The 25,217-nt window shown below is 40.4% G+C and overlaps 1 protein-coding gene across 1 annotated transcript in view; it reads right to left on the bottom strand.

The window, feature by feature from the left end:
• Nucleotides 1-22,020, bottom strand: part of ALKAL1 (ALK and LTK ligand 1) — a 36,976-nt gene extending 14,956 nt beyond the window's left edge. The window contains exons 1-2 of the mRNA XM_039550167.1: nt 21,569-22,020; nt 20,348-20,691 (exon numbers count right to left, since the gene is read on the bottom strand). Of these exons, the coding sequence (XP_039406101.1) occupies nt 20,348-20,681 (334 nt within the window). The 5' untranslated portion in view covers nt 20,682-20,691; nt 21,569-22,020. The remainder of the gene's footprint in view (nt 1-20,347; nt 20,692-21,568) is intronic.
• Between the last annotated feature and the right edge of the window lie 3,197 nt (nt 22,021-25,217).

Below are 25,217 nucleotides of genomic sequence, written 5' to 3' on the forward strand. Positions count from 1 at the left end.
CAAATTCTCCACCATGCCTAAAGATAGCAACTCCTGCCTCCTGTGACAATACCACAAGGGGAAATACTAGGAGGAGGTTTGCGTGCTTTCAACAATGTCAAGATGGTTTAGTTAGCACAGAAAATAAAATGTTTGGTAATAAAAGTGATAATAAAATCTTTCAAATGTAAATTCATAAAGAATTTTGTAAGTTCCCAGAAGAACTGAAGCAACAGAGATGAAATTCAACAAGAACAAGAGAATAATATCCAAGTAAAGTGATATGCTAGGAAGATGACTGAATAGAATGACATTACAATGCCAGGATGAAAATACCCTCAGCATGATTGTCCTAAATATAAGTGAAATCCGACAAAAACAGTGTTTAAAAAGAACCCCAACATATAATCAAAAACCTTAATGTCCCAAAACATCCTTTCTCTGCATGACTCAATCTACACACGTAAGTATTCCTACGAATTTTAGAAATAGATGTACTTCCTCAGTTTAAAGAAATTGTAAAAAGGGTTTTGCCCAAAATAGAAAACAGTGCAAAGAGCAAAGATAAGGCATCCTAGTAGAGAAAAAATGTTCATTTGATAAGAATTCAGTGTGGCGTGGAGTAAAGCACAGGTGTTTGACTACAGTGTTATACTTGAGAATTGCATTATAAAATAGCCTGTGAATAAATGGAGCATGAAGTGTGTGCTTAGAGCTCTGACCTGGGTATTACTGCTAGAGGTAGACAGAAATATGTGGTCACCACTGTGGGCAGCTGTCACAGGGAGTTGATCCCAATCCCTGGCTGGGGCACTTTCCACACTGTGGTTTCCCAGTGCTTGAGAGAGCAGCTCCTAGCACAGCCCTCAGCAGCAGATGATGTTAAGCATCGCTGAATCAATTAGCATACACTTCTTTCTTCAGTACCCCAACCAATTAAAAGGTCTTAACTTCCTCCTTTCATTATTATTCTTTGGCTGTGACCAGATTGCACAAAACTCTTACTTCTGGGGCCAGAGCTGGACAAAGTCCTTACCTGAAAAACTGAGGACTTCCAGCAGCTTTGGCTAGGCTGGAAATGCTATTTTTTCTATACTGCTATGCCATTGCTACCAGAATGGGATTACTTTTTGTTCTGTAGACAATAGCCATATCAATATAGATTGAAATGTTTCTCTGGTTCCTCATGTGGTGTCTGAAACAGCACAGAAACAGAGTATGTACTTCTTTGTTGAAAAATGTGTGATATTTTTATTCCCTACTAAGGGACCACCAATTGATTCTGAGGTCCTTAAGAGTGCTCAAAATCCTTAGGATGAATTTGTGGTTGTATTACAACTCAGTTCACAGACTAATAGATTTAAATGTTTTTCTTATTGCAGTCTCCCACAGAGAGGGGAAAAAAATCCCCTTTGCTTTGTGCAACAAGGAGCAACTCCTTCCATCTTTACTGATCACAAATCATTAAACATTTTATATTATTTGTGTTAGAAATAACTGCTATATGAGAAAATATCTACTTAAATGATGTAATTTAATTCTCTTAGACTACTCATCTGCGATTTCTACTACACAAACTGCATTTCTGCTTTTGTTTTGTTCTTTTTCTTTGTTTTCCACAATTAAGTTTATGATAATTTCTAATTGTCTTAGTAATTTTTTTGTTTATATACCCCCACTCCAACTCACATACCCTGCTTTCCCCCACTAGATCTGCAATTCATTCCTTCAGACAACGGAAAATACCTATTTCTGTGTGCAGTATTCCGAGAACTCACTGTGTTACTACACACACATTTCCCACTTACTGAATACTTTTGTTTTGAGACTTTGATGTGTACATACTGAGCATAGATGGAAAATGAGTCAATGCTCCAGACAGACACATTCCTTTCTGGCTGTAATATTGGTGTTTGAAATTCAACTTACCAGATTCCTCCAAGTGCTGTGTAATGAGGATTACAATAAATTAGCAATTTTTTTTTTTCATTTTTTATCACTTTCTACTCTAGCAAGTGAAGAATTATCTAGTATCTCAGTATTTGCTGGGGAAGAAAAAGCCTCAGATAAATCCCTAAATCAAAACTTCTTGGATTCACAGAGGTAAGAGTGTCTGCTCAAGAGAAATTCCTGAATTAATATATAACTGCATACCACTGCCATCTACTGAATGTAGAACATGCTGAAAGTACCCATGCATACCTTCTTGCTCTGAGAGCAGAGTTTACCAGGCTACCCATTACCCTGTCTAATGGGAGCCCTTTCAGTTCCCACAATACAAAGTGTACTCCAGAGCCTAAGGGTTACACATAGAGTGCAATTAAGAATACATAATTAATGACTTGGTCAATTTATCCTCTCAAAGAGTAGACATAAACAGTATTCTAATCTCTCTGGACTTAACTGCTGTCCATACAAATTATAACTTTATTTATAGAGAATATTTGGAAGGCACATTGCGATATATGATTGTACCTCATTAGTCAAGTCCTAAAATGCTAGTTCTGCTCCCATGTCTGATAAATGCTTCCATGTTTAATTTTTTGTCCAGGCTGAAACAGTGCTTGTAAGGATACTTAAACCAGTGACTTAACATTTACTTTCCTTGGTATTCATTCCAGTAATATTTTTCTGATGTGAGGACGGCAAATAATATCTTTTAAATGCAGATTAACTGATATATCTTCAAATTCTCCCAACTTCAGATATGAACACAGTATCTTGTCTTGTACATACAGAATTTTAAGTTTTTATTCTGGAATATTCATCAGGAACTCAAGTAATGAAGTGGGCTGTGACATCAGGCAGTTTAGAAGTACAACAGAATGACCCCAAAGAGAAAGCCTAACAGGGTCTGCTTTCATAATGGTTGATGAAGTTTACCATGTCAGTCACCACTGTCAAGAGTATTACATTAAAAAAATCACTGTTGTTATTAACTGTGCTAAAGATGGGTGTAAAAGGAAGCACTAGCTTCCAAAATCAGTCTGGCATTTAGTAATGATTTCTATTTTTGTCCTCTCTTTGCTCTAGAGTCAACCATTCATTCTTATCCCAGAACGTCTACTCACGTATGTCCCGTCTCTCCTACTCACCCTTGTAAGTCTTATCTCCATCAGCTGCTCCCTTAAACCCAGGGGGATTAATGTCCACAGGGCATACAAGAGTGTAGCTGCAATCAATTTGGTTCTACCAAAATTGCAGTATTGCAAATACTGAACATATAAAAAAATGTGTGAATTATTGTACAAAGGGATTCCTAAAACTGACAAAAAACCCAGATAAGGACACCTACAGATGGTAGTAAAATGTGAAAATGAGCACATTAAAAACATACAGAGAGCAAAGGCATACAGCTTTCCCAGTTCAGCACACTTAGTTTTTGTCTGTAGATCTATGTTTATATGTCCTCATAAAATTTGTTTGATGGATTGACATCTGCACACTACAGATGTGAATAGATTTGAAGTATTTCAAATTTCTCATTATTCACCTTTTGCTTGGAATGGAATATTTGTTATTTCTTTTAAGATTTCTAAATATAGTCTTGAAATTTTATTTGAAGTGCTGCCTTTTTACAGAGACCAGAGACAAATTCCACTCTCACTGATGGTTGTATACTCCCTCTCACTCATCAACACCCCATTCATGTAATTTCAAGAGAATTATGCAAGGCATTTTTTACCCAAATAGTTTTCAGCTGTCCTGTTATGACAGAGACCTTCAGGGGGATACCAAGAAAACAGATGACAAATGTGAGACACTTAATTTCAGTTGGATTAATGAAATTTATTTGAGCAATGGTGCAGTAAACTTTATCAACGCTGTTATAAATAGTACGAAAGATTCTGCACATACTATTATATAAATAGTAACACAAAAGATGGGACTCAAATCTTTCTTCAAGAATATAGGGGTACTTATTTATCTCTAATAACTGATAAACAGGCAAGACAAGTCTTACATTAGCTAGGCACATTCCATTTCTTTGGAAAAGGTTATGACCAAGATTCTCGGATGTGCTTCCTGAAATAGCAGATAGCTGGATTCAACAAATACAATAGATTTCCGCCAAATTATTCTAAGTGTGAAATACCAATTTTAATTCAAAATAACTATCTCAGTTATGATTTATGTCCTATCATCCCCATTGGGTTATGGCTTATGAACACCTAAGAGGGATAATTTCTCCTTAAATCCCTACTACTACCTCTCTCCTGGAGTCCTTCTGATTAAATGCTACATCTAACCTAAAAATGACGCGAGCTTGTAAACCATGAACCAAAACATGTTCTTAAACCTTGAGAAGAAATATATTTATTTGCTACAATGTTTTATTCCTAACTCCCCTATTCTTTGTTTACTGCGAATCATTAAATGGAGTCAGTTTCAGAACTAATTCAATTTACTTACTACTAGATTACAAAGGAGTACATGGGATTAGAAATTAAAGTCTCAAACTCCTTGCCACATTTCTGGCAAATCTGTAAGTAACATCCTACTGATTCAGCTAGTTTTTATGAAAAAAGTGTCCATTATCCAGGCCCTTTTTGGATATTTCAGACTGTAAAACATCACTGTTTTTAGGAAAAGCAAATGAACTTTGGTGTACATCATGAGACAGATAACTTTTAAAGCAGTCCATTTTTTTCAAGTTTCTCTTTCTGAAGCACCAGAGCCACAATTGTGTTGCTGTCTCAGAAGGCGTTATGTGCTCATTTCTATTCTAAATTTATATTCTAAATTTGTGCTCATTTGTATTCTAAATTTTCTTCACTGCTGCAGTTTTCTCTCCATTCATCTGTGGTAGAAAATGAATGAAGTCCTTTTTGAGAAAACAAGACCCTTAGTCCTGTAATCCTTGTACCTCTCTATTAAACATCACAGGACACAGTGAGAGCAGATTGCCCTGGCCAAGGATGCTGTGCTATTGCGGCTACTATCATGGCAGTCTTGCTGGCACAGCCCATCCCAAGCACAATCTGTGGGAAACCTGCCTTCTTTCATGCAAGTAGAGGGAGGTGAAGTGACATGAAGTCCTCTGAGACAAACTTTTGTCTCCAGGGTTTTCTATGCTTCAGGTGAAATCAGGTTTTCAACAGAAACTTTCACAAAATCAAATAATTAAGAGTAAACAAAGCAAACACATACTGATTTTACTTGACTTTGCTCTTTTTCATTTTATTGTGCTGCTAATTGGAAAGAGTACAGAAGTTCTTTCCTTTCCCAACTTTCTGACTTGAAGTCCAATGACCATCTTTGAGATACCACAACTGCTCATGTAGTCTCAGTTCCCCACTCTCTGTGATGGACATACTGTTTGAACCATACTGTTCAAAAGTAAAAGCACCTGTAATAGTACGAGGGCAGAGACTGGAAAATTCATCCAGATGTAAGAGAACCAAAGTAGGAGAAACAGGCATAGGAGCATTTGGTGTTCATCTTGTATCACTTGGAGCACTTTCAATGGATACAAGACACATTCCTACCTTTACTCATACCAACGTCAATCCTTCAGAAGCTACAGAGGAAAACTATTTTTAACCAAGGCCCTTCAGTAGCCTTAGAAGCAGAAAAGGTTGACTTGCAATCAGGGGAGGATGATACAGATCTGTTCACATCCGTGGTAAGGACCCAGACTGATACTTCCCCCACTCTTGCCCGTCCCTGCCCTACTCTTGCCAAGCCATTGCCCTTTGCCTTCTCCCCTCCCCTGTGCCCTGCTTGCCCTCCGCACCTCGTCTGGACTCTGCTGAGCTGAGTGGGAACAGAGAGTGACAGGAATAGTTCGCAATCGTTGCTATGAAGACAACTAACGGCATGAACAGTAATTCCAGGGAGGCCTTCCCACCTCAGCAGAGCAATGACTATTTACGGCCTGAACGGGCTTGCCAACATCCAGTTCAACATCCTCTTAAGGGCAACAGATTATCCCTAGAGTTGGCTCCTCCAAGACTGGGCACTGAACTGTGAGAAGGACATAACCTGAGGCTGGAGGGAGCTAACTCACTCAAGCTACAGAAGAAACATTTAATCATGTCTGAAGTGTCAGGATAGGTGGACAGGGAATGGGGAGGATAGTTTTGCCTGCTGTGAACTATCCAGGTTTTTCAACACTGGGAATATTATGCTCCTCCTCTTCCCCTCAAACTTTGATTTTTCTTTGATTAATTCACCATTTGTGAACGAAATGTAATTGATCACTGAGTGCTTAGACACTGTAATTTCTCAGAAAAAGAAATCACAGCTCACTTTTGGTGAAAAGACTGTTGTAAAGGTATTATCATCATCATGAACTTGAAGAAGCTGAGCCCTAGCTGCAGTATGAATGCAAAACCCAGCACCTAAAAACTGCCCTATCTAAATCAGACTATTTCCCATAGTATCTTCCAAGTATGTCCAGAAATATGATACTAAATAAATTCTCTATGCTCTGTTCCTTTACAATGTCATCAGTTACATGCTCCACCAAGTCATTCATCATCCAGACAGCATTTGTACAAATATATGTCAGTCTGTTAATTGGCTGTAGATGTTTCCAAACATTTTTCTTTCTGTCACATCTACCAGTATTTTACCTTGTCACTAGTATTATGTGAAGGATCTTAGCCAGGTAATAGAAATGAACTTCAATTGCACATGTGAAGCCTTCTCCCAAAACCATCCTGTTCTTCATAAATGTAAGATTGTCAGTCAGCTCCAAGAAATATAATTCTGGTTGCAACTTAAAATTCCTTTCAAGTTTTCAGGTGCTACTGTCCTTATTTGGATAGTTTCCTCACTTCTATAAAGCCTTCATGATTTAAATATTGGGTTTTATTTGGGGTTTTTTAAAAGAGAATTTTAAAATACTAAAGAAAGCATTCATTAATGTGTAATGGTGAGATTAATAAAAAGTTTTCTCCTTTTATTCATAAAAGTAACAAACATCTCTTGCATGTTCATTAAAAGAAAAAAAAATCTCTATGAAGTTGTAAGTCTTTCAAAACTACAATTTCCCAAGGGGATATTTATAAGCTAATGTCTTTGAGCTGGGGCATGGGTCTAGTTCCCAAAGTGGCAGAGCTGTATTGCAAGACTACAATAAAGGGAGGAAAATACAGATATATCTTGATGTATCTCTTTGAGACTGGCATCTGTCAAAAACCACTGTCTGAACCTGGAGTCCCAGTTTCCATGGTCAGTCACAGAAGCCATTGTTTGAATGTCAAATTTTGGAATAAAAACAAAGAGCAGCCAAGGAAATGCATTCTGTTTAGACTCTTAGCTTTTGTCTATACAATAAACCACAAAGCAGTTGTGTAGAAGCAGCTCTATGGATTCTCAGCTGGTACAATTATTCTAGGAGCTGGTGTACTCTCAAATAATACATTTTTGAGGACAGAAAAACACTGGAAGGAGAGTATGCCCTGATTCTGCTCTCCTTGATTTCAACAGGAGCAAAACCAGGTCTTCAATCTGTGTGTAATTCACATGATCTACTTAGCTAAACAATTAAGTCACAGCTCTGACATCTGATATTTATTTTAAGTTCTTTGAGCCAGATTCTCTTCCCTGAGCCTACCCTTTTTCTGTTCTGGTGGCACAAAGGCTATAACAACCATGGATTTTCCCAGCTGGAGATTCCCTCAGCATGAATAAGTCTTTACCTGTCTGGCAAAATCAGCTTTCATGTTATTTCCTCCTCTATTGCACCCTCTGAATCTTTACCATACTCTTATGAGAAAGATTGAATTCCTGGGTCTGGGCTACAGCCCTCATCACTGTGCTTCAAATATCCTTAGCCTGTATACTTGCCTCTTCAAATTAAACCTATATGGTTAATTTAAAATAATCCTTAGGTTACTGTAACTGAAGTAAAAGCACAGTCTGCTCTGATGCTCCTTCTGTGGTATTTCAGAAGACACCTGAAGAGGAAGAGGATCCTTCCAAGGCATGTTACCAATGAGATACCTCAGAAGTTCTGAACTCATGAACTCCGGGTCACTTCTATCTGTGCAGGCCATGCTTAATAATTTAACCATAGTGCAAGGTCATCTCTAAAGAAAAGACCATCAATCAAGCATGCCAACTTCCCTCTCTCCACTCCAAGAGAGGAGAGGCTGCATGAAAGGATGACCTGAAGACAGGTTCAACTGAAAAATTCCACACAATCTGAAAAGAGTGTTTTTCAACCACTGCCTGAGTGGGGAACCTTATGGCTCCTTCTACATTATTGTAATGGATGCATCCAATGAGAAGAACCTTAAGTGAAACTAGTTTAATGGAGATGAAAAAAATCAGGATGCAGTTTAACACTGCTCTTATTTGAGTTCACTTTAACCAACAATGCAGTGTGGAACTGATCTACTGAGAAATGTGAATGCTCACGGGGGGACTGCCTCCTACGTGCACTGTGGGAAGTAATAGAACAATGCTAAGACATTGTGAAGGGACCACCAATTCTTCAAACTTCATCCACGTCTTTGAATAGGTTCACACTGTCGAGGAACTAGTCAAGGATCTGACTCCAGTCTCAAGATGAGATGCACTCACATCCTAACCCCTCATGCCTGTGCTCTTTTTTGACTAACTGAAACCTGGAGCTCTCCACAAGTATATGCTGGCACATAGTGTAGGCCACAGCTCTTCCCCAGTGGCACACAGCAGCCTCTGTGTGAGATATTTTCACATTATAAACTCTGCCTTGGACAGCTGAAGAGTCGTTCATTTCAGAGGCAACTGGAAACTGGTAGCAAACTGGTTTACCAAACAGGAAAAAAAAAAAAAAAGTGTGGAAACTGTGGTTTCTGAGAAGAAACTAAAGGTCTCCTTGAGCATCCCACTTATTTTGTTGTATGCCCTTTAGCTACCATATAGTTGTGCCCCACCTCTGGGGAGAATTCTATTCTAAAGTGTGAGTTCCAATGAACTCTTAAAATATTCACTAAACAGCTACCTACCACATTTGTCTTCCAAGCGCAATATAATGGTCCAACAAAGTAGGCTCACAGCTTCATGGGCCGAGATTGTTGGCCAAGGAAATGAGTCAGCTTGGGAGGTAAACAACATCAAAGAGAGCAACATTCAGAATGCAGCAGCCTCTTCTGATCCAATGCTTTTTAATCAGCCACTTTCCAATAATTCATTAAGACTTGAACAAAGAGATTGAAACATTGGCTTCTCCTAGGGCTTCAGTCAAGCGTAACAAAATTATAACAGGATGTATTTACAAGGTTGGATATCTTGAACTCAGCTGTAATTATGTGTATTAGTAATTCTTCAATAGCTGCTCAGAAAGCATATTTGTATTAGTTAATCCTTGCCTGTGGAGACCCTTATATTAGCTTGGCAAAAGAACATTAAGAAGGATGGATTTCTTTTTTTCCCTCTCAGCAAATCCCTATTTCCATCAGAAAACACTGTGAGATCAAGAAATAAGCCAAATGTAGTGTATATGGTTACTTTTTTGCTATTGCTATTAGCGATCACTTTAGAAAACAGTTAAAACTAGAATGGATAAGGGTCTAGGTCAACATATTCTGTTGTTTTCATTTGAAGTATAAAAACTTATTTAACAACTATACTTAGCATTATGAGATTCTGGAACAGCACCACACACATACAGATTAGCATTATCTGCATACTTCACCTTTTTTCTTTTCTCCTCTGTCAGAGATGTGAACATGGAAAACACTAAAACATATATTTATTTTGTCCAAACTGGCACAAAAAGTAAAGAAAAAAATCTCGAAACTATTACAGATCTGATGTATGACTTTATGCAAAAGATCCCTCTTTTTTTAAGAAAATCTAACAAACAGGATAGCATATCCCTCAAACAATCCAAATGAAAAAATGTAGCGTATTATGAAACCCTTGCTATTTTGAATACTAAAGCTGTGAATATGTACTTGCCCCTTTCCAAGAAGAAAGCTGCATTACCATACTAATTGTTCATTAAACTTACAAAAGGATAATTCACTGAAAAGATTGAGACATATAGGAAAGACTGGTCAAACTATTCAAGGCATTATTTACTGAAGCTATCTTTCCCTATTCATAATTTTTTTTTCTATAACAGAAAACAATTTCCATTAATTCACCTATCAGCTACTTGGAATCACTAAACTATCACGGGAGGTATTTCAGATGAATCCAGAGACTCCAAATTATGCCTGGGAAGTTATTGGAGGGCTCCTGATTGAAGGCAAAACCACTCTTAGAATAAGATACAGAGACTACATATAGATAAGTATTAAGAGGAAATTCACTTTGTGCAACTCTGCAGGACTCTATGCAAAGCACTCTGAGCTATCATGGCTGGTAATAAATGTAGATTCTGGAATATTTGCATAAATTAAACACAAGAACAGCTGCAATACATCAAAGGCAATATATGAACTAGTTGAATGGACTGAATGAAAACTGATGACATGTGCTTAACTGCGTACAAGCCAAACTCAGCACTGACAAACACAGGCAAACTCTACTGGTGTGAAAGGAAATAGAATCGAGTTTGCCAGAGCTTAATTAGACCCTGCTCTTTTTTCTAAATATGCATAGGCTCCAGGTTGATTGCTGTGCAAATGATAATGTTTAACTGTACTTTATATTTCCTGTGCTTATTTTAGGAATGTTTCTATTTCTTTCCAAATTCGAACAGATACAGAACTACCACAAATGGATTAATAATACACCATTTCTCCATTATAAATACTTTATCCCAAACAACGGCTTTAAAGGTGTTCCCAGTGATCATATGTCAGGTTTATACTCAGGCTGAGGTCATTTTACCCTATCATAGTTGCATAAGGAGACCACTTATAACGTATAACTAAGATCAAAATATTTTGAGTGTTACATATAAATGAATCAAAGATAGTGAGCTACTTAGACATACTAATACTGGAGGTTTTATCTTCAAGGATCATAAACAGGTGTAACATACATGCAACCATACATTTCAGTGGGCCAAAAGGTGCTGAGCAGAAACAGCTGACCTTAAAAAAGCAGAAAACACTTTCCATATCTTGGTACTGAGCAACTTTAACCTTTCCCTGATTTTTTAATACCATTGTCACAGTTATAATATTCTGGGATTCTGAGATAGAGTGTAACTGCAGAGAAAGTGGTACCCTTAACACTTGAGAGGTTTTCTCTTTATCCTGAGATAAGACTTAACATGTTTGTAACACTTAATCTCCAGATTTTCTCCTTTTTTTCACTCCTTGTTCTGACAGGAAAGGAACAGCTATCCCAGCCAAAAGTAAAGAAGGAGAAGCAAGGCTTTTCTGGAGGTGCAGCTCAGTTCTGGGACAGTGGACTTCAGTATAAATGTGTAGTTTGGATTTGTATCAAGGATTTTGAAAGCCCTGACTTCATCTTTTATATAAGTGATCCTCCATATTTCCATAGAGCTGAATCACATATACACACATGGAGTGACTCCACCATGTAGGTAATGTGGAGTCACCCTGTTCACGAGAAGTAGATCTGAGTGTAAATTTGCTGTACCTTTGCTAGTCTTATACACACAACTTATGTATTTTATAGTAATCCCTTTTCTGAAAGAACGAAAATTGCCTGATATCTGGAAAAGTGACTTGTTACTGAATAAAGGGGGAAATCTGTATATGTTAACTTCCCATACAAACTTGGAACTTGATCTTATAACAATGAGAAGCCCAAATTGTGGTACCTTGCTAAATTACTACTGACTAACAGGTCCATTCAAAATTCAGGCGCATAGTATTAAATGCAAGCAATTAGCCTACTCTAGATTGTCTTCTGGCCCAGAAGATCTCCCTAGAGACCATAAGAAATCCTCATAATTAGTATGTTTTGGCCATAACTCTTTGTCTACTATGTAAAAGACAAGTTCTGAAATCTTTCTCCTGAATTTCCTAAACTGAAATTTCTGTGACAGCAGAGAAGTCTCTCATGTGTTAGGCATGCTATGTCATTAGCAGACAAAGAAGTAATTACTCTATCATGATTAGAGTAATAACATCACAGCTATCTCCTTACTCATTTTAATCCAATGGGATTTAAGGGTTTTACTAATCCAGGGCATACATCCACCATTGCCACATACACTGACAAGGATGCATTTTCTAACACTTCATTTCAAAGGTTCTTATTACTGAAACACATCATAAACAGCAAAGGTTAGGGAAGAAAAAGTTTCGGACTGTTTTCCAGTAGGGTTTTATTTTGCTTTTCACTTTATTTTACAGGCTTGAGTGAAAAAGGAGAAAATAATTTGAGTAGCAAAGCCTTAATTAGATTTGTGCTATGTCACTCAGGATTCTGTCTAAAATCTGCAAGGAACATGACAATGATTGCTTTGCCGATGTAACTGTAAACGTTTTTCTTTAAGTTAAAGACACAGATTTCAAATAATGTAGTAAGATAGCATGTACTAAAATGCAACTGAACCAATTTACTTGGATTGAGAAAGAAAGACTTAGTAGGCTTTTAAAAAAACATCAACAAGAAATTTTTTTTAAAAGTTTAAATATTCTTTGTATTCAAAACTGTGCCTTTACCATGAGTGGTTTTTGCTCGACTACATACATTTTAACTGTATGTTTAAAAACAAAGTATTATGATCAAAAAGTAGCCACAGTTTGTAACTTCAAACAGTATTTTTCACGGGTGTTAAAGCTTGTATTAAACACATTTTTATGCACTGTTTTGGTAAAATCAGTGGAGCACAGCACATAAATGATTTTTTGCACAGCAGACATAACAAAACATACAATAATATAAAAATGGCCACTAATCAATCAAATGCTTGGATCCTTCGTGTGTTAAATCTTGTTTATAACCTAAAGAACTATGCCCTCAGTAGGCAATCAATAGCCAATTAAACCCCTCACTAGAGCAACTGTTTTCCAATTGACCGACATTAAAAACCCACCAAACTTGAGTAAATAGCCTGTAGGACTTCCACAAAAGTAGTAATCTCTAATTCACAAGTGACAAAATGAAGCAGTCATCCTTAAATTGAATAGAAAAGCCTAACCATCAGCCATCAAAACCAAACATAAGCAACAGCTGAGCTTTCTTTTTTTTTTTTCAGTACAATGTCACCTGAATGCATGCAATGAAAAAGAAGATATTTACTGTGACTATTAAAGTGTATTTATGTGGTATGTTTTAAAGCAAGTGTTACAAATTATTAACATAGGGTATGGTCACATTTCAGTTTTTGGTTTTTTTTAACTTCCGTGAAATGTAGGAGATAAAACTCCAAAAATTTTAGTTCCCTGGAAAACAGATGTTAATAAGGGGGATATTTTCCCCTTCCTACAAACTCCTTTCAGATCACTTGGAGAGATCTTCTTTAACAATAAAATTATCCCAATGCAGACAGTGGCCTTACATATACTTTAGGCATGGAACCAGTCACCCCCTTCTCTCTGCAGCACTTCAGTGGCTCTTTTTGTAGATGGTGCATCTTTCTCGGGTACCTCATTGGTTATGAAGTTTTGCTTATAGATTTCCACAGTGACTACTATTATGCAATTGTTTTTATACTGTGATAAGCACTTTGAAAAATATAAGCCTGTCTTGGGGTGACTTTATGATGTGTAACCCATATCACTGCCCTATGCCCAGAACAAAGCCTTTGTAAGTCACACTGGTAACTCTTAAATCACATGTGGGTCTGAAACATCACATCATTCTCATGCAAATTGCCCTCAAACCCTATTAATTAGAAGAGGAGTCTGTGTGCCTTGATGTATGGATGTATGTATACATCTCTTCTTAAATCTCTCTCCCTGTATACATAGTTATTTAAAAAGCAACATCATCTCCACACATGAAGCAGTGTATTTTCAAGGCTAAAGGCTATTTATCAAAAATAAATGTGTTACAAAGCCTTACACCCTGTGCACTGTCATTCTCCCACTTCTCAGAGGCTTTCCCTGGCAGACTAACACCTGAAATAACAAACCACAAAAACACAGAGACCTGCCATTCTTTTCTGATAGAAAAATCAAATTGTGCCTAATGGAAAGAAGAAAACCACACGAAATATATCAGCTCTTTAGTTTGTTCACAGGCTCAGGGCCAAGCTGGACTAATTCAAAATGCATGCTGCTCCTGAATTACAGATAGTAATGCAGGAAGATCTACTTTGAAACAAACTTCTGTTTTCTTTGTTGCTCTCTTCCCTGCATATTGGAGGAATCCTGGCACACTTCAGGCCCAATCCTGGTGTAATACAGTGAAAATTCTGACATTCACTTTTCTGGAGCCAGAACTGCACACATTAGTAATTGTGTGTCTTGTCACGCTAAATAGAAGTTTTATAAAAATATGAAATAGGACAAAAACAAAATCCAGAAGATGTCCTCATCTTGATTAAAGCAATAGCTCAACAGAAGAGCTTTTCTATATGCTGACATCCTATCTTGCTCCTGAGACAGCACAGTGCACTCTGAAATGTTCGCTGCTCAGGGTACTGCAGTTCAACAAGGCTTCTCCCTTCTTGTGCCAGGACAGCACATCTCAGATATCGAGTGCCCTTCGCTGGGATTAAAGGGAATGAGAGGAAAGCCCCTTGGAGACCACTTCATCTGAAGGATTGCTCTGATGTACTTCATTATATTTTAAGTCTCCCTGTACGTAACAACTACTTTTTTTTATCTTTGCTCACTCCCTCATCAGCTCTCAGAGTTGGTCCAAGGGCTTGACATTCTCCACCATGATATGGAAGACTTATGGCTTATCCTAGATTTCAGATGTGTTTTGTTCAGTGGCCTGGCTCTACTGTCTGGGAATTATGTTTGCCAAACATAGAGTATTGCTGCTAAAAGGCACATTACACAATACCCCTAAAAACCCATGCAGGCAGGGAAAGGAATGTAGCAGTGGTGTGACAGATAGCAAAGCAATCACAATCATGATTGATTCAAGCACTGCATAGGACTGAAGGCTGAAGGAGTATACAATCTCAGCACCATTTGGGATTTCCTTTCATCAAAGGAAATGAAAATTCATCCTGCCCACTTGTATTTTTTGGGTGGAACTGACACCTAACCGTGGTACAAGCAGAGATAATGGTTATTTCCACTGAATTCACTGGGACTGTTTATATTTCTGCCTCATGGTGTGGCAAGACCCTGACAGCCCCTCCAATCCTGGCTCAGTAACCAGTGGCCTGGGAAGCATATTGCCCTATGCAATCTTCACTCCCTCCAGCACTCAAGCCAGTTGCCCTGTCCCAAGGACACTGCCATATAGATGTTCTGCTGAGAGGAATAGTATTTGATATTTAATTACCTTTGTTAATCTATGAGAATATATTTTCTTTTAGTCACTAGATCTGGAATATACAAACTTAGAATTTATTTCCATATCATGTCCACCTCATTAAAAATAAAGAAAAACAAGCCCCTAAACCATTTGGAATACGGCTTATACTAAGCTTTCAAAAGCAGAATATATTTGCCTTGTTTTGTTTCAGAAAAGCCTACCTACCAGCTTGACTGTAAAAATTCAAAAATGTCAGTTATAGAATGAGGAATGATTACTACAGATCACAAGAATTTATTTGGATTGTTTTAATGTAACAGTTATTCTTTTTTTAAACCAATTTCAACCACTATTTTGCTAATTTCTAAGATAATGTTTGTTTTGGTAAATGTGATTTTGGAGAATGTCATTTTTATTAACTCTCATCTTATTTTAAGTCTCCTGACTGTGTTAATTCCTATTAACACAATACAGTAAGAAAGGGAAAAAAAAAAAGCTAGCTTATTAACAGAAATAATAATCAGATGAGGCTTAAGCATTACAAAGAACTCTGTGTTATGTCATACCATACATTTTAATTTCTTAGAGACAAAGTTTACATTCCTCAATGGTCTCCTTTTTTTATTCCAGATCTGTAATTACATTCACTGAAGCAGTTTAGTATTAAGCACAGCAGGTCTTGTAGAATTAGGGACTTCCAGCTGCAACTATCACCACACCTACAGGAGATCTTTTTAAGTGAGGAAAAAAACCAAAACTTTTCTTACACCTTACATAGGATACATGGGTTTGATTTAACCCCAAACTAAAATAAACCTCAAATGTATCTTTCAAATCTAATTCATTATGAATAATGGTTAAACTAGCACTATGTCATAGGACAACTTACAGTTTTCTGCTGCTGATGTGTCAGAAATTTTGGCATAAAACTGAACTCCTAAGTGTAATCTCAAAGTTTAAATATTTTGAGGCCCAAATTCTCTCCTCTGATATGTTATTCTAAATCTGAAGTAGATATGCTCAGGAGGCTAATTTGAACATACTCATAAACTGAGAGCAATATTTATCTTCATTCCTTCATGCTTGAAAAATAACTACTCAAAATGTTTTAAAATGTCTTGTTGGTCTCCCAGGACAAAAAGGAAATTTCAGCCCCCTTGTAAGTTTAGATAGCTCCTTTCTCCACTGTGGTGGGCAATAGGTAAGGAAAGAACAGACAATGCAGATTTTTTTATTTCTCAATATTTCTTTAAATCTAATTACATGGAAGCTATTCTCGTTTTGAGGAAAGTGTTTGGATAAATGTAACAAAGAAAATCTAAGAAGAATGACAAACTATTCTAGTTCCCCTGACTTGACATCCAAAAATAACCTGAAGCTGAACCTTCTCTTTGTGAAAATACATGTTTTCTTCATAAAAAAAGCTGGCCACAGTTATGCATCAGAAGCAGGGGATAGTTATAAAAAAGATTACCCATTGAAGAGCTTTCATCACTAAGCTTAAAACACTTTGAGACATCTCTTAGTGAAAAAAAAAATCACACTCAAGCATAGAAACTTCATGGAAATCAGGCAAGTAAAGGATGTTATGACAGAAAATTTAATCCCACTGGATATAATAATTCAAAGGAACAATTTGTATTTTTAGTGACATCCTACCAGGAATCCTAGAAAAAACAAAGATTGCTTTTTGGTTTGTTGGAATTTCATCTAAAGGTACTCTTCAGAGTAAGTGCTCACTCTCCTTAATCAGGTCACCAAGAAAAACAGGGACAGATCTGTGTCAGATAAGACTTTTGAACATGTAGGGATAAAAGAGATAAGAAGTTAAGACAGCTGAAGTGATGGTGAAACTGGTATCTCTATTGCATATGTGAGTGTCCTGGGTGCTACAAGAACCATGACACAAATTTGCTTATGGTTAAGAAGCACATGACATGGAATATAACCTTGATTATTAAGGGGGAAGAAGGACCTAAAGAGTCCTTTCCAGGCAGGTCACAGCATCTCACTGGCCCAACACAGCAGGGCAGGTTTGAGTGTCCACTCTACTTCAGTCATGCCCCTTTGCTCTGTGACACAACCACATGAAGTAGAGCACAACTCTTATTCCCATGGCATAGCTCTAGCCCAGAACCTGTCTGTGAACCACCTGCTAGCCACATCCAGATGGCATATCACAGACCAAAACCACTCTCACTTTTATATCCTACATATTCATCTATAACTGAGTGGTACATGTACCATGTCTGACAGTTAAGGGTTTCACTCTTCTTTTTCCTGCCTCATCAAAGACACCCTATAGGTGCTGTGCTTTCCCATTTGGCCTGAGCTAAATGAGCGGGACCCCATAAAACTACGGAGGAGGTCCTATCCCCTCTCAAACCTCACCCCTGGATATGTGCTGCAGCCACTCACCCTGTGCTGCTCCTAGAATTCACCCAGTGGTACTCCAGGTCAGCTTTCTCACTATACAAATAGTTAACCAAGGCCTTAAATGAAATAAAAGAAAGGTGAGGGTGGAGGTGCGGCTCAGCGAGTGGCTAGACTAAAGCTGGAGAGAGTCCTGAGAGTGAAGGAATGAGAGAACAGGAGGGGAAGTACATTTCAGTACTCCTGCTATTCAACTCATTGATGATACAGAGTAGCATCCTCAGAAAATATAAAAGAAAAAGAGAAAACACACAGAAATTATTTGTCTTGCATTCTCTGTTCTGTATACAGCATTATTCCGGATGCTTTTTTGTTTCAAACAAAAGAAGTAATTAGCTGCTCAACTGTCTTTTAAATCAGACACTTGGGTTTGATTTTCAGCAGCTACAGACAATCAAAATATGTAACTCCAGTTTCAAATGCTTGGCTGAGTACTCCACTGAATGCAACGACTTTCCTGTCTGAGGGGAAGATAAGCTGCTCTGTTCAGCTGATGAACAGGTAATACCAGCTGGAGTAAAAAGCTGCCATTAATGTGTTGGTGACAGGCGTTATAAAAAAAAGAGTTAATGACTTGTAACAAAAGCTGTGTCACATTCTTCTATCCAACAAAGCAAGTACACACCATCACAACAGGTGCTAATTTGTATCCTTGGTATTGGTAACTAAAAATGAGATTAATCCAAAAATGTGACTATTATTTAAACTGTAGATCTGCTCTTTCAGGCTGAAGAGAAAGCTACCTTTGTGGCTGCCCATAGGACACTGCACCTACACTGGGGACAACTGGAGAATTTCTCTAAGGAAGTTCAGCTGTTTCTTTTGTGTACAACATAATTACTAAAAGTAACAACTAACAGAAAACAAAATCTTACAGTGTATAAAACTGATAGATTCAAGAAAATTCCCCTTCAAAATTATATAAATATTATGAAATATTTATGCTTTCTATAGTTAAAAGAATTATTTAGTTAAGAGCAAATATCTCACATGGGAGATACTGTTGTCTAAAATAGAATTTTCTTCAAGCCACCTGATACTAGTAGTTATTCCAATAATTATTGCAAAGTATAAACCTGAAAGTAATTCTCAGATTTATACTATTCTGTCTTTCATTCTCTTGAAAAGAAGAATGTAAGCCTTCATGTATTCTGCCTTGAAAAGACCATTTAACATTTTTTTCTTGGTCTGCGGTCTTGCCCACAGCACATAAAGTATTCAAGCCACAGTAAATAAACACCTCTGACCAGGCATGCTGATAACCTGCACCATCTTTTCAAGTCAGCACACAAATCTGTGGCAATCTGGTTTGGGTTGGTTTTCCATAACTACCAGAGACTTTACAGTCTGAAAAGGCAAGAATATCTGGAAGTTCACTGGAACAATACAACCCCTTAGTGATGTACAGTCCAATACCTGGAGCAGATCACACTGAGAAGCTTCAAGGCCAGAGCATTGATTACTTCTTGATTGATAAATTTTGGCCCAGTTTCCTTAGAATGTGCAGCAATCTCCCTGTGCAAGTGCTGCCCTACCAATCAGTTATTCACCTATTAACTTCTGAATTTGTCATGCAACTTCAAGATTTTCCAAAACTAGGCTTAATTTCCTTTAAAACGGACTACTGAACAGAAAAGAGTAAGTCTACCAGTGAGACTTGGGCAGGGCTGCATCTCAGCTTCATCCATTGCCAGCCATCAGCCACAAGGGCGCTCTCCAGGGACACAAATCCCTAAGAAACCGAACTTCCCTGGGTTCCCTCAGTTTGGTTTCTCTCCAGCAAGGTCTGTGACAGGCAACAAGAGAAAAATATTAGTGGGCTACAGCCAGGGACAGTCACTAGATTCTGCTTTTTTTGCGGAACTGCACCATCCTAACCCACGCAAACTCCTCAGGCAGCTCCGCTCCAGTACGAAATGTTTTTGCGTGGCTCTGCATCAAACCTAGCAGTGTCAGTCTCCTAGCCAAGGACAGTGTGAGTATCAGCAGGCAGCTGTGCTTGGCCCTGAACTGTCCCTGCTGTCACTGCCAGGCCTGGCCCGTGCCAGTTCTGGAGATGGCTCCCTGCCCCAGTCTGAGCATCCTCTGAAAGGTGAAATAAGCCCCATGCCCAGCACAGTCTGGATCTTCTGCACCTGCCCTGCAAAACTAGAGAAGTGCATCACACGAGAAGCAGCAAAGTTGAAGAGGAAGTTTAAAGGAGTACGTCCAGACAGCTGTCGCTCAGATTGGTCATTTATGCTCTTTGTGCAGATCAGAGGAGCAGTCCTAAGTTTGGGGAGAAACGGGGCCCCCAGTGCTGCGCTGCAGTATAGGGAAGTTGGAAGGCTTGCTCTGAGGGATCAATGGTGGCCGCAGCTGACCTCCCGGCCGAAGGTGCCGAAGCCCCAGTGACCCTCTCCTGCCTTCCGTCTCGGATACCCCCACAGCTTCAGCGGGGGAGCGGGGCTGGGCTGCGCTGCCCTCAGGGGGGTCGAACTCAGCAAAGGCAGAGCCCACCTCGTGGCAGCTCCGGGACGATGGCAGGGCATCCCCCGACCCGCTTTCCGCTGGCCCGCTCCCTGCCGCAGCGGGATGCGCCGGCAAAGGAGCCGTCGGGCTGGGCGGCTGGAGGAGGTGGCAGGAACGGGATCCGGAGGGACTGCACCCCCGGGCTCCCTGCGCGGGGCAGCGCGGCGGCTCTTACCTCCGTGCCGGGCGGCGGCGAAGACCCGCGGGGGCGGCGGGGCGGCGGCGGCGGCCGGGGGCGGCCGGGGGGCGGCGGCGGCCGCGCGGGGCTCTGCCGGGGGGGCACTGCTGCCGCTGTACCGCCGGGAGATCACCCGGTCCCTCCGCGGCGGGCGGGGCGGCGGCGGGCGGCCGTCGTCGCCCAGGGCTTGGAGGAGGATGTCGAGGAGCGCCCCCCGCTCGGCTCCGGCGGCGGGCACGTCCCTGCCCTCGGCGCCCGGCGGCGGCCCGGCCGAGGCCAGCAGCAGGAGCACGATGGCGGGCAGCGCCTGGCGCTTCTTCGCCCCTCGCATCTCTGCGGCGCTGGGAGGAGGCAGACAGCGAAGGCGGTCAGCGTTGGGCCCGGTCCGCACCCCACCCGCCCTCCCCCCATGCCGCGCCCCGGGGCACCGCCGCTCCCGCACGCTGGGCCGGGCGAAGCCCGCGGAGCGCCGGCGGAGGGGGCGCGGAGCGGGGACCCGACGGGCCGGCACCCCGCAGTGCCGCCACGCTCGCCCAGCTCCTCGGAGAGTGCGTTTAATAGTCACGGATTAGGGCAAGGTTATTAACCGCGCCGCACATATTCGCGGTACAGGGTTTTGCAGGGGATTTGCTCGGCTCCCTTTGCCCTTGGAGTCCCCGCGCCCGCGGGTGCCTCCTGGTTCTGTCCGCGGAGCAGGGCGGCGGGGGAGCCCCCACGATGGGCCAGCCTTGTCCAGCCACCTTGTGCTCCACCCGGGGAGCGCCACAGCGGGGGCTTCGGGGAGCGAGCACGGACGGCAGGGGGATGGAGTTCAGTGAGCGGAGAGTTAACATCGGAACTGCCGCAAATCAGGGTGTAAAGGGCGAAAACAATTACCGCAGGCTGGGGCTTCGAGAGCAGCCCTTAATGCCCTAAGTAAGCTAGTCTAATTATAGAAAACGGGTAGAATCAAGAGGGAGGGAGGCAAATTCTGTTATTTACAAACTGTGTTCTAGTTGGCCTGCCTTGCAAATCCTCTTGGGCGAAGGAGTTAATCGGAGCCTCAAGGGAGCCGGCTCTCCCCGACGGCTCGGGGCTCTCCCTTCCTCCGCCGCCGCCGGGGCGCACGGCAAACCCGGTGAGTAACCGGGCAACGACCCCGCGGTTGGCTCCGGGGCAGCGACACCCCCTCGTTCCACACCAAGATCCCCTCCAGAGAGCCGGCGGGAGGCCGCTTACCTTCAGGCGGAGGCGAGTCCGGCTGGGTGCGTGCGGGCTGGGGAGCGAGGTCCTGTGCCGCCGTCGGAGAGCCCGTGTCCCCGCGGAGGCTCCGCCGGGCGCGGAGTGGGGCGCTCGGTGCTGCGCCCGGAGATGGGGGATGCGCCCTCCAGGGCCATGCGCTTCTCTTATATAGTCCACACCGGCGTACTCATTTGAGTACTATCGACTTTAGGTGGGTGGCAGTCGATGGAGACACCTCTGGTAATCACTCTTGGGCTCAGAGAGGGTCTTTTCTGACAAACTTCCTCCTCCCCGATTGTCCCCCGGTGGATGGCAACTGAAAGCTGCGTTTGAAGTGACTCTGATCTATTTGTGAAATTAGATTTCCCTGAAGATTGGGGAACGCTTACTAATAAAGCTGCCGGCTCAAGAGATTAAAATGTGCTTTAACTTAGCGGGATTCCCTTGGGAGTACAACAAGGAAACTAATTCTCCCCTTCTTTTATTGAACCAAGAAGCCGTGAGCAAAGTCTGAAGTGTGTATAAATTCGGTTCTGTTTTGATGGTAAGGAAAGTGGTAATCTGTCTTCGGCAGGTGAATTCATGAACTACAAACCTTGTAAAAGTTTGCTTCTTCAAAACAGCTTTTTTAATTTTTGACAATGAGACTTAATGAAAAGTTTGCAAGAAAGGTAGTAACCTAACAAAACCATTAAACCCACAGGTTAAAAAACTTGCCTCCTAAAGCCCTAAATAGATCAGCCAAAAATTAGTGAATAGAATCTCAACTTTCAGAGAGCACTTGAATTCAGGTGCTCTCGACAGACTGAAAAGCAATACACGTTTTTCAGATTATACCAGACAATATTTTATGTTGGTATTTTGCAAGTATAACTCTGTCATAAGTTACCACTTAGATATTTACTTAATAAGAGTGGGAGAAAAAGAAAAAAAAAAGAGATATCCTTTAAGATGTGAAAATGGGGAATTTAGATTTGAAAAAGATTTAAACTATTCTGAATCTGTCTGCCATACAACATTTCCCTGCAAACTATGTCTCTTTCCCCAAGTCCTTCATTCATGCCCTTCTCTGGTTATCTCAGGCAGCACACACTCAGGGCTGTATCTCACAGGGACTATGTCATTGCTGGTGATGGGAACCAGCTTCTTCCCCACATCACCCTATGCTTGTGCCATCCTCACTCATCTTTGGGGGTGTGATCCCACAAGATCAGAGATCAAGCCATGTTTAGCTAATAAAGACTTACAAAGGGTTTTGTCACACAAATGTTTTTAGAGGTCAGCATGCTGCACTAGATACTCTGGTCTGACCTGTGGATTCCCAGGATAACTGAAGCAAAGTGCCATTCTCTCGCTATGGGATTTCCTGCTTTTGCATCTTTATTGGGTGCATATAAGGAGTTTACTTTTGTCAGGCTGATGGTTAGGCTGAGTGAAGAAGGAAAGGGGAGAAATAAAGCAGCATATTAATTAATCAGCTGCAAAATAAATCCCAAAATTTCTCTCCTTTTCTTATTTGTTTCTATTGTTTTATTATTCTTTTATTTTGCCCACAGAGACACATACTGACACCACAGAATAGGACTGAATTTTTCTCTGGAACTGCCTTAGCTCAAGCTCCTCTGCCCACCTTCATTACTAATCATGGACTAGGTTTACATCTTCTAGTCCTGGGAGCAGGTCACATGGGAAGGAAATCCATGTGGCACTGTTAAGACAGAATAATTTTGCTGCTCATAAAAACCCCAAAGTCTTTATTGGATGTCTGTTTGAGGCGGATAGCAGAATATACCTAAGGATTAAAAGCAGTATTGCAAAAGGCAAGCAAATAGTCCCTCATTTCTCACCCACATCCCCAGAGAAGATCTAGGGAGTCTGCAGACTGCCATGGCTGACCATGCAATCTTGCTGGACAACATCCGGGAGCTGCTAGTTTGGGAAAGTTTGTAACCCCTTCAGCAAAGATTGTCAAATGTCACCCCCACTTAGGAACTTAGTGGGTTCCTAAGATACAAATGCTGCTATAAATACTAAGGCCATTAAATTTCGTTCTTTAATTTACATGTTGGTCATTTAGGGTTTTGAAGTTTTGTATTGGAACCCAACTAGGCCCTTTACCATTATGAGCCATCCAGGTTTACCCTTGTCCTTTACCTCTGCTGTAACTTGTTTCTCTCCTTTGGAAGAACTGTATCCTTCTTTCCTTGGATGGACATTATACCCACCCAGAGGGCAATGAACTGTTTCATAATTAGTTTTCAGTTAGACAAAATAAACAGGGAGATTGCTTAATTTCTTACCATTTTTTAATGTTATCCTTTGGTATATTCAAAAGAATAATCAAGAAGTCAAGAAAAAAAGAGCGTGGGTGTCCCTGCAGAGCAGCTTGAGACGCAGGTCCATCAGGCCTTGAAGTTACTGCAAAGATTTCCATTCACTTTTGTAGGAGTTGGGACAAGCCTTAAAATGAAAAGAACCAATTAAAACCATAGCACATCTAACTCACAAGTTTTAAGTAGCTTTTTCAGATTTTTTCTATGCTCAAGAACCTTAAAGACTTGTTTAAAAACAAAACAAACAAAAAGATTTGTTTTCTATTTTTGTGCAAAGCCTTGTCTCTTTTTAAGTCGTTTTGATATTTGAATTCATCAGAGAGCAGTTGAAAGAAGGAAGACCAGACTGCATCCAGAGGGTGATGAAGAGAATTACTAATCCTAGGCAATTTTGGCAGGATGAAACCCCATTCTCATTGGCCCCTTTGTTAGTAGCTCTAATGTTTCTCCTCATCATTATATGGAGAAAAAATCTCAGCATGAGATTTACATCAAAGAGATCCTCTTAAGACTTCACTCAGTTTCTTATTTAGGAACAGAGAACCTGTTAGTAGACAGCCGAAATAAGTCTGGTTATTTGCTTCCTGTAGCTAATAGATTTAAACAGGTACATCACATTATTTTTTCCTGTGACATGTTCTTTTTACTTTCTGGTCTGCCTTAGCCACAAGTATATCTGATTGAACTTAAAAGCAAACTAGTTATGTCAAAGTCTCACAGGGCTGACAGGGACTCAGAGAGTTGATCTAGTGCTTTCCCTTGCTCAAGGCAGAGACAACTGTACCTATGTCATCAGGGCTCAGTTAGAAACTTTTAATTTCTCCCGTCAAGCTCAACACTTCATCACAAATCCATTAAATGAAAAATTGGTAAATATTGGTTTAGAAGTGACATTTTACCTCGGGATTTACACTGAAATATAAAAATTATCTAAATGGAATCCCAAAGCACACATTCAAATGAAAGACAGACTAAAGTAAAGATTTAAAATGTAGGTATCTTGCTGTCTCTACATAAATCTGTCAGCTGAAGATTTCCATGGCCACTCATCTAAATCAAGAAGAAAAACAGAGAAAGCCTGTTTCTGTCGAAGTTCATGTGAATTTTCTTGTTGACTTTGTTGAGCAGGGATTTAATGCAGGGTTGTTACTAAAGGAGAGGTGAGGAAGTGAAAAATCACCTCAAAAATATGAATGTATTAGCCAAGGCAGTAAATTATAGATGGCTGTTGTAATTTCTGATAAGTAGCAGAGGATTCCAGCTGTTTTCAGACAACAGCATTTCCTTAAAATCAGCGTTTTTACACAGCCATT

This window comes from Corvus cornix, chromosome 2, assembly GCF_000738735.6.
Source record: "Corvus cornix cornix isolate S_Up_H32 chromosome 2, ASM73873v5, whole genome shotgun sequence".
Lineage (NCBI taxonomy): Eukaryota > Metazoa > Chordata > Aves > Passeriformes > Corvidae > Corvus > Corvus cornix.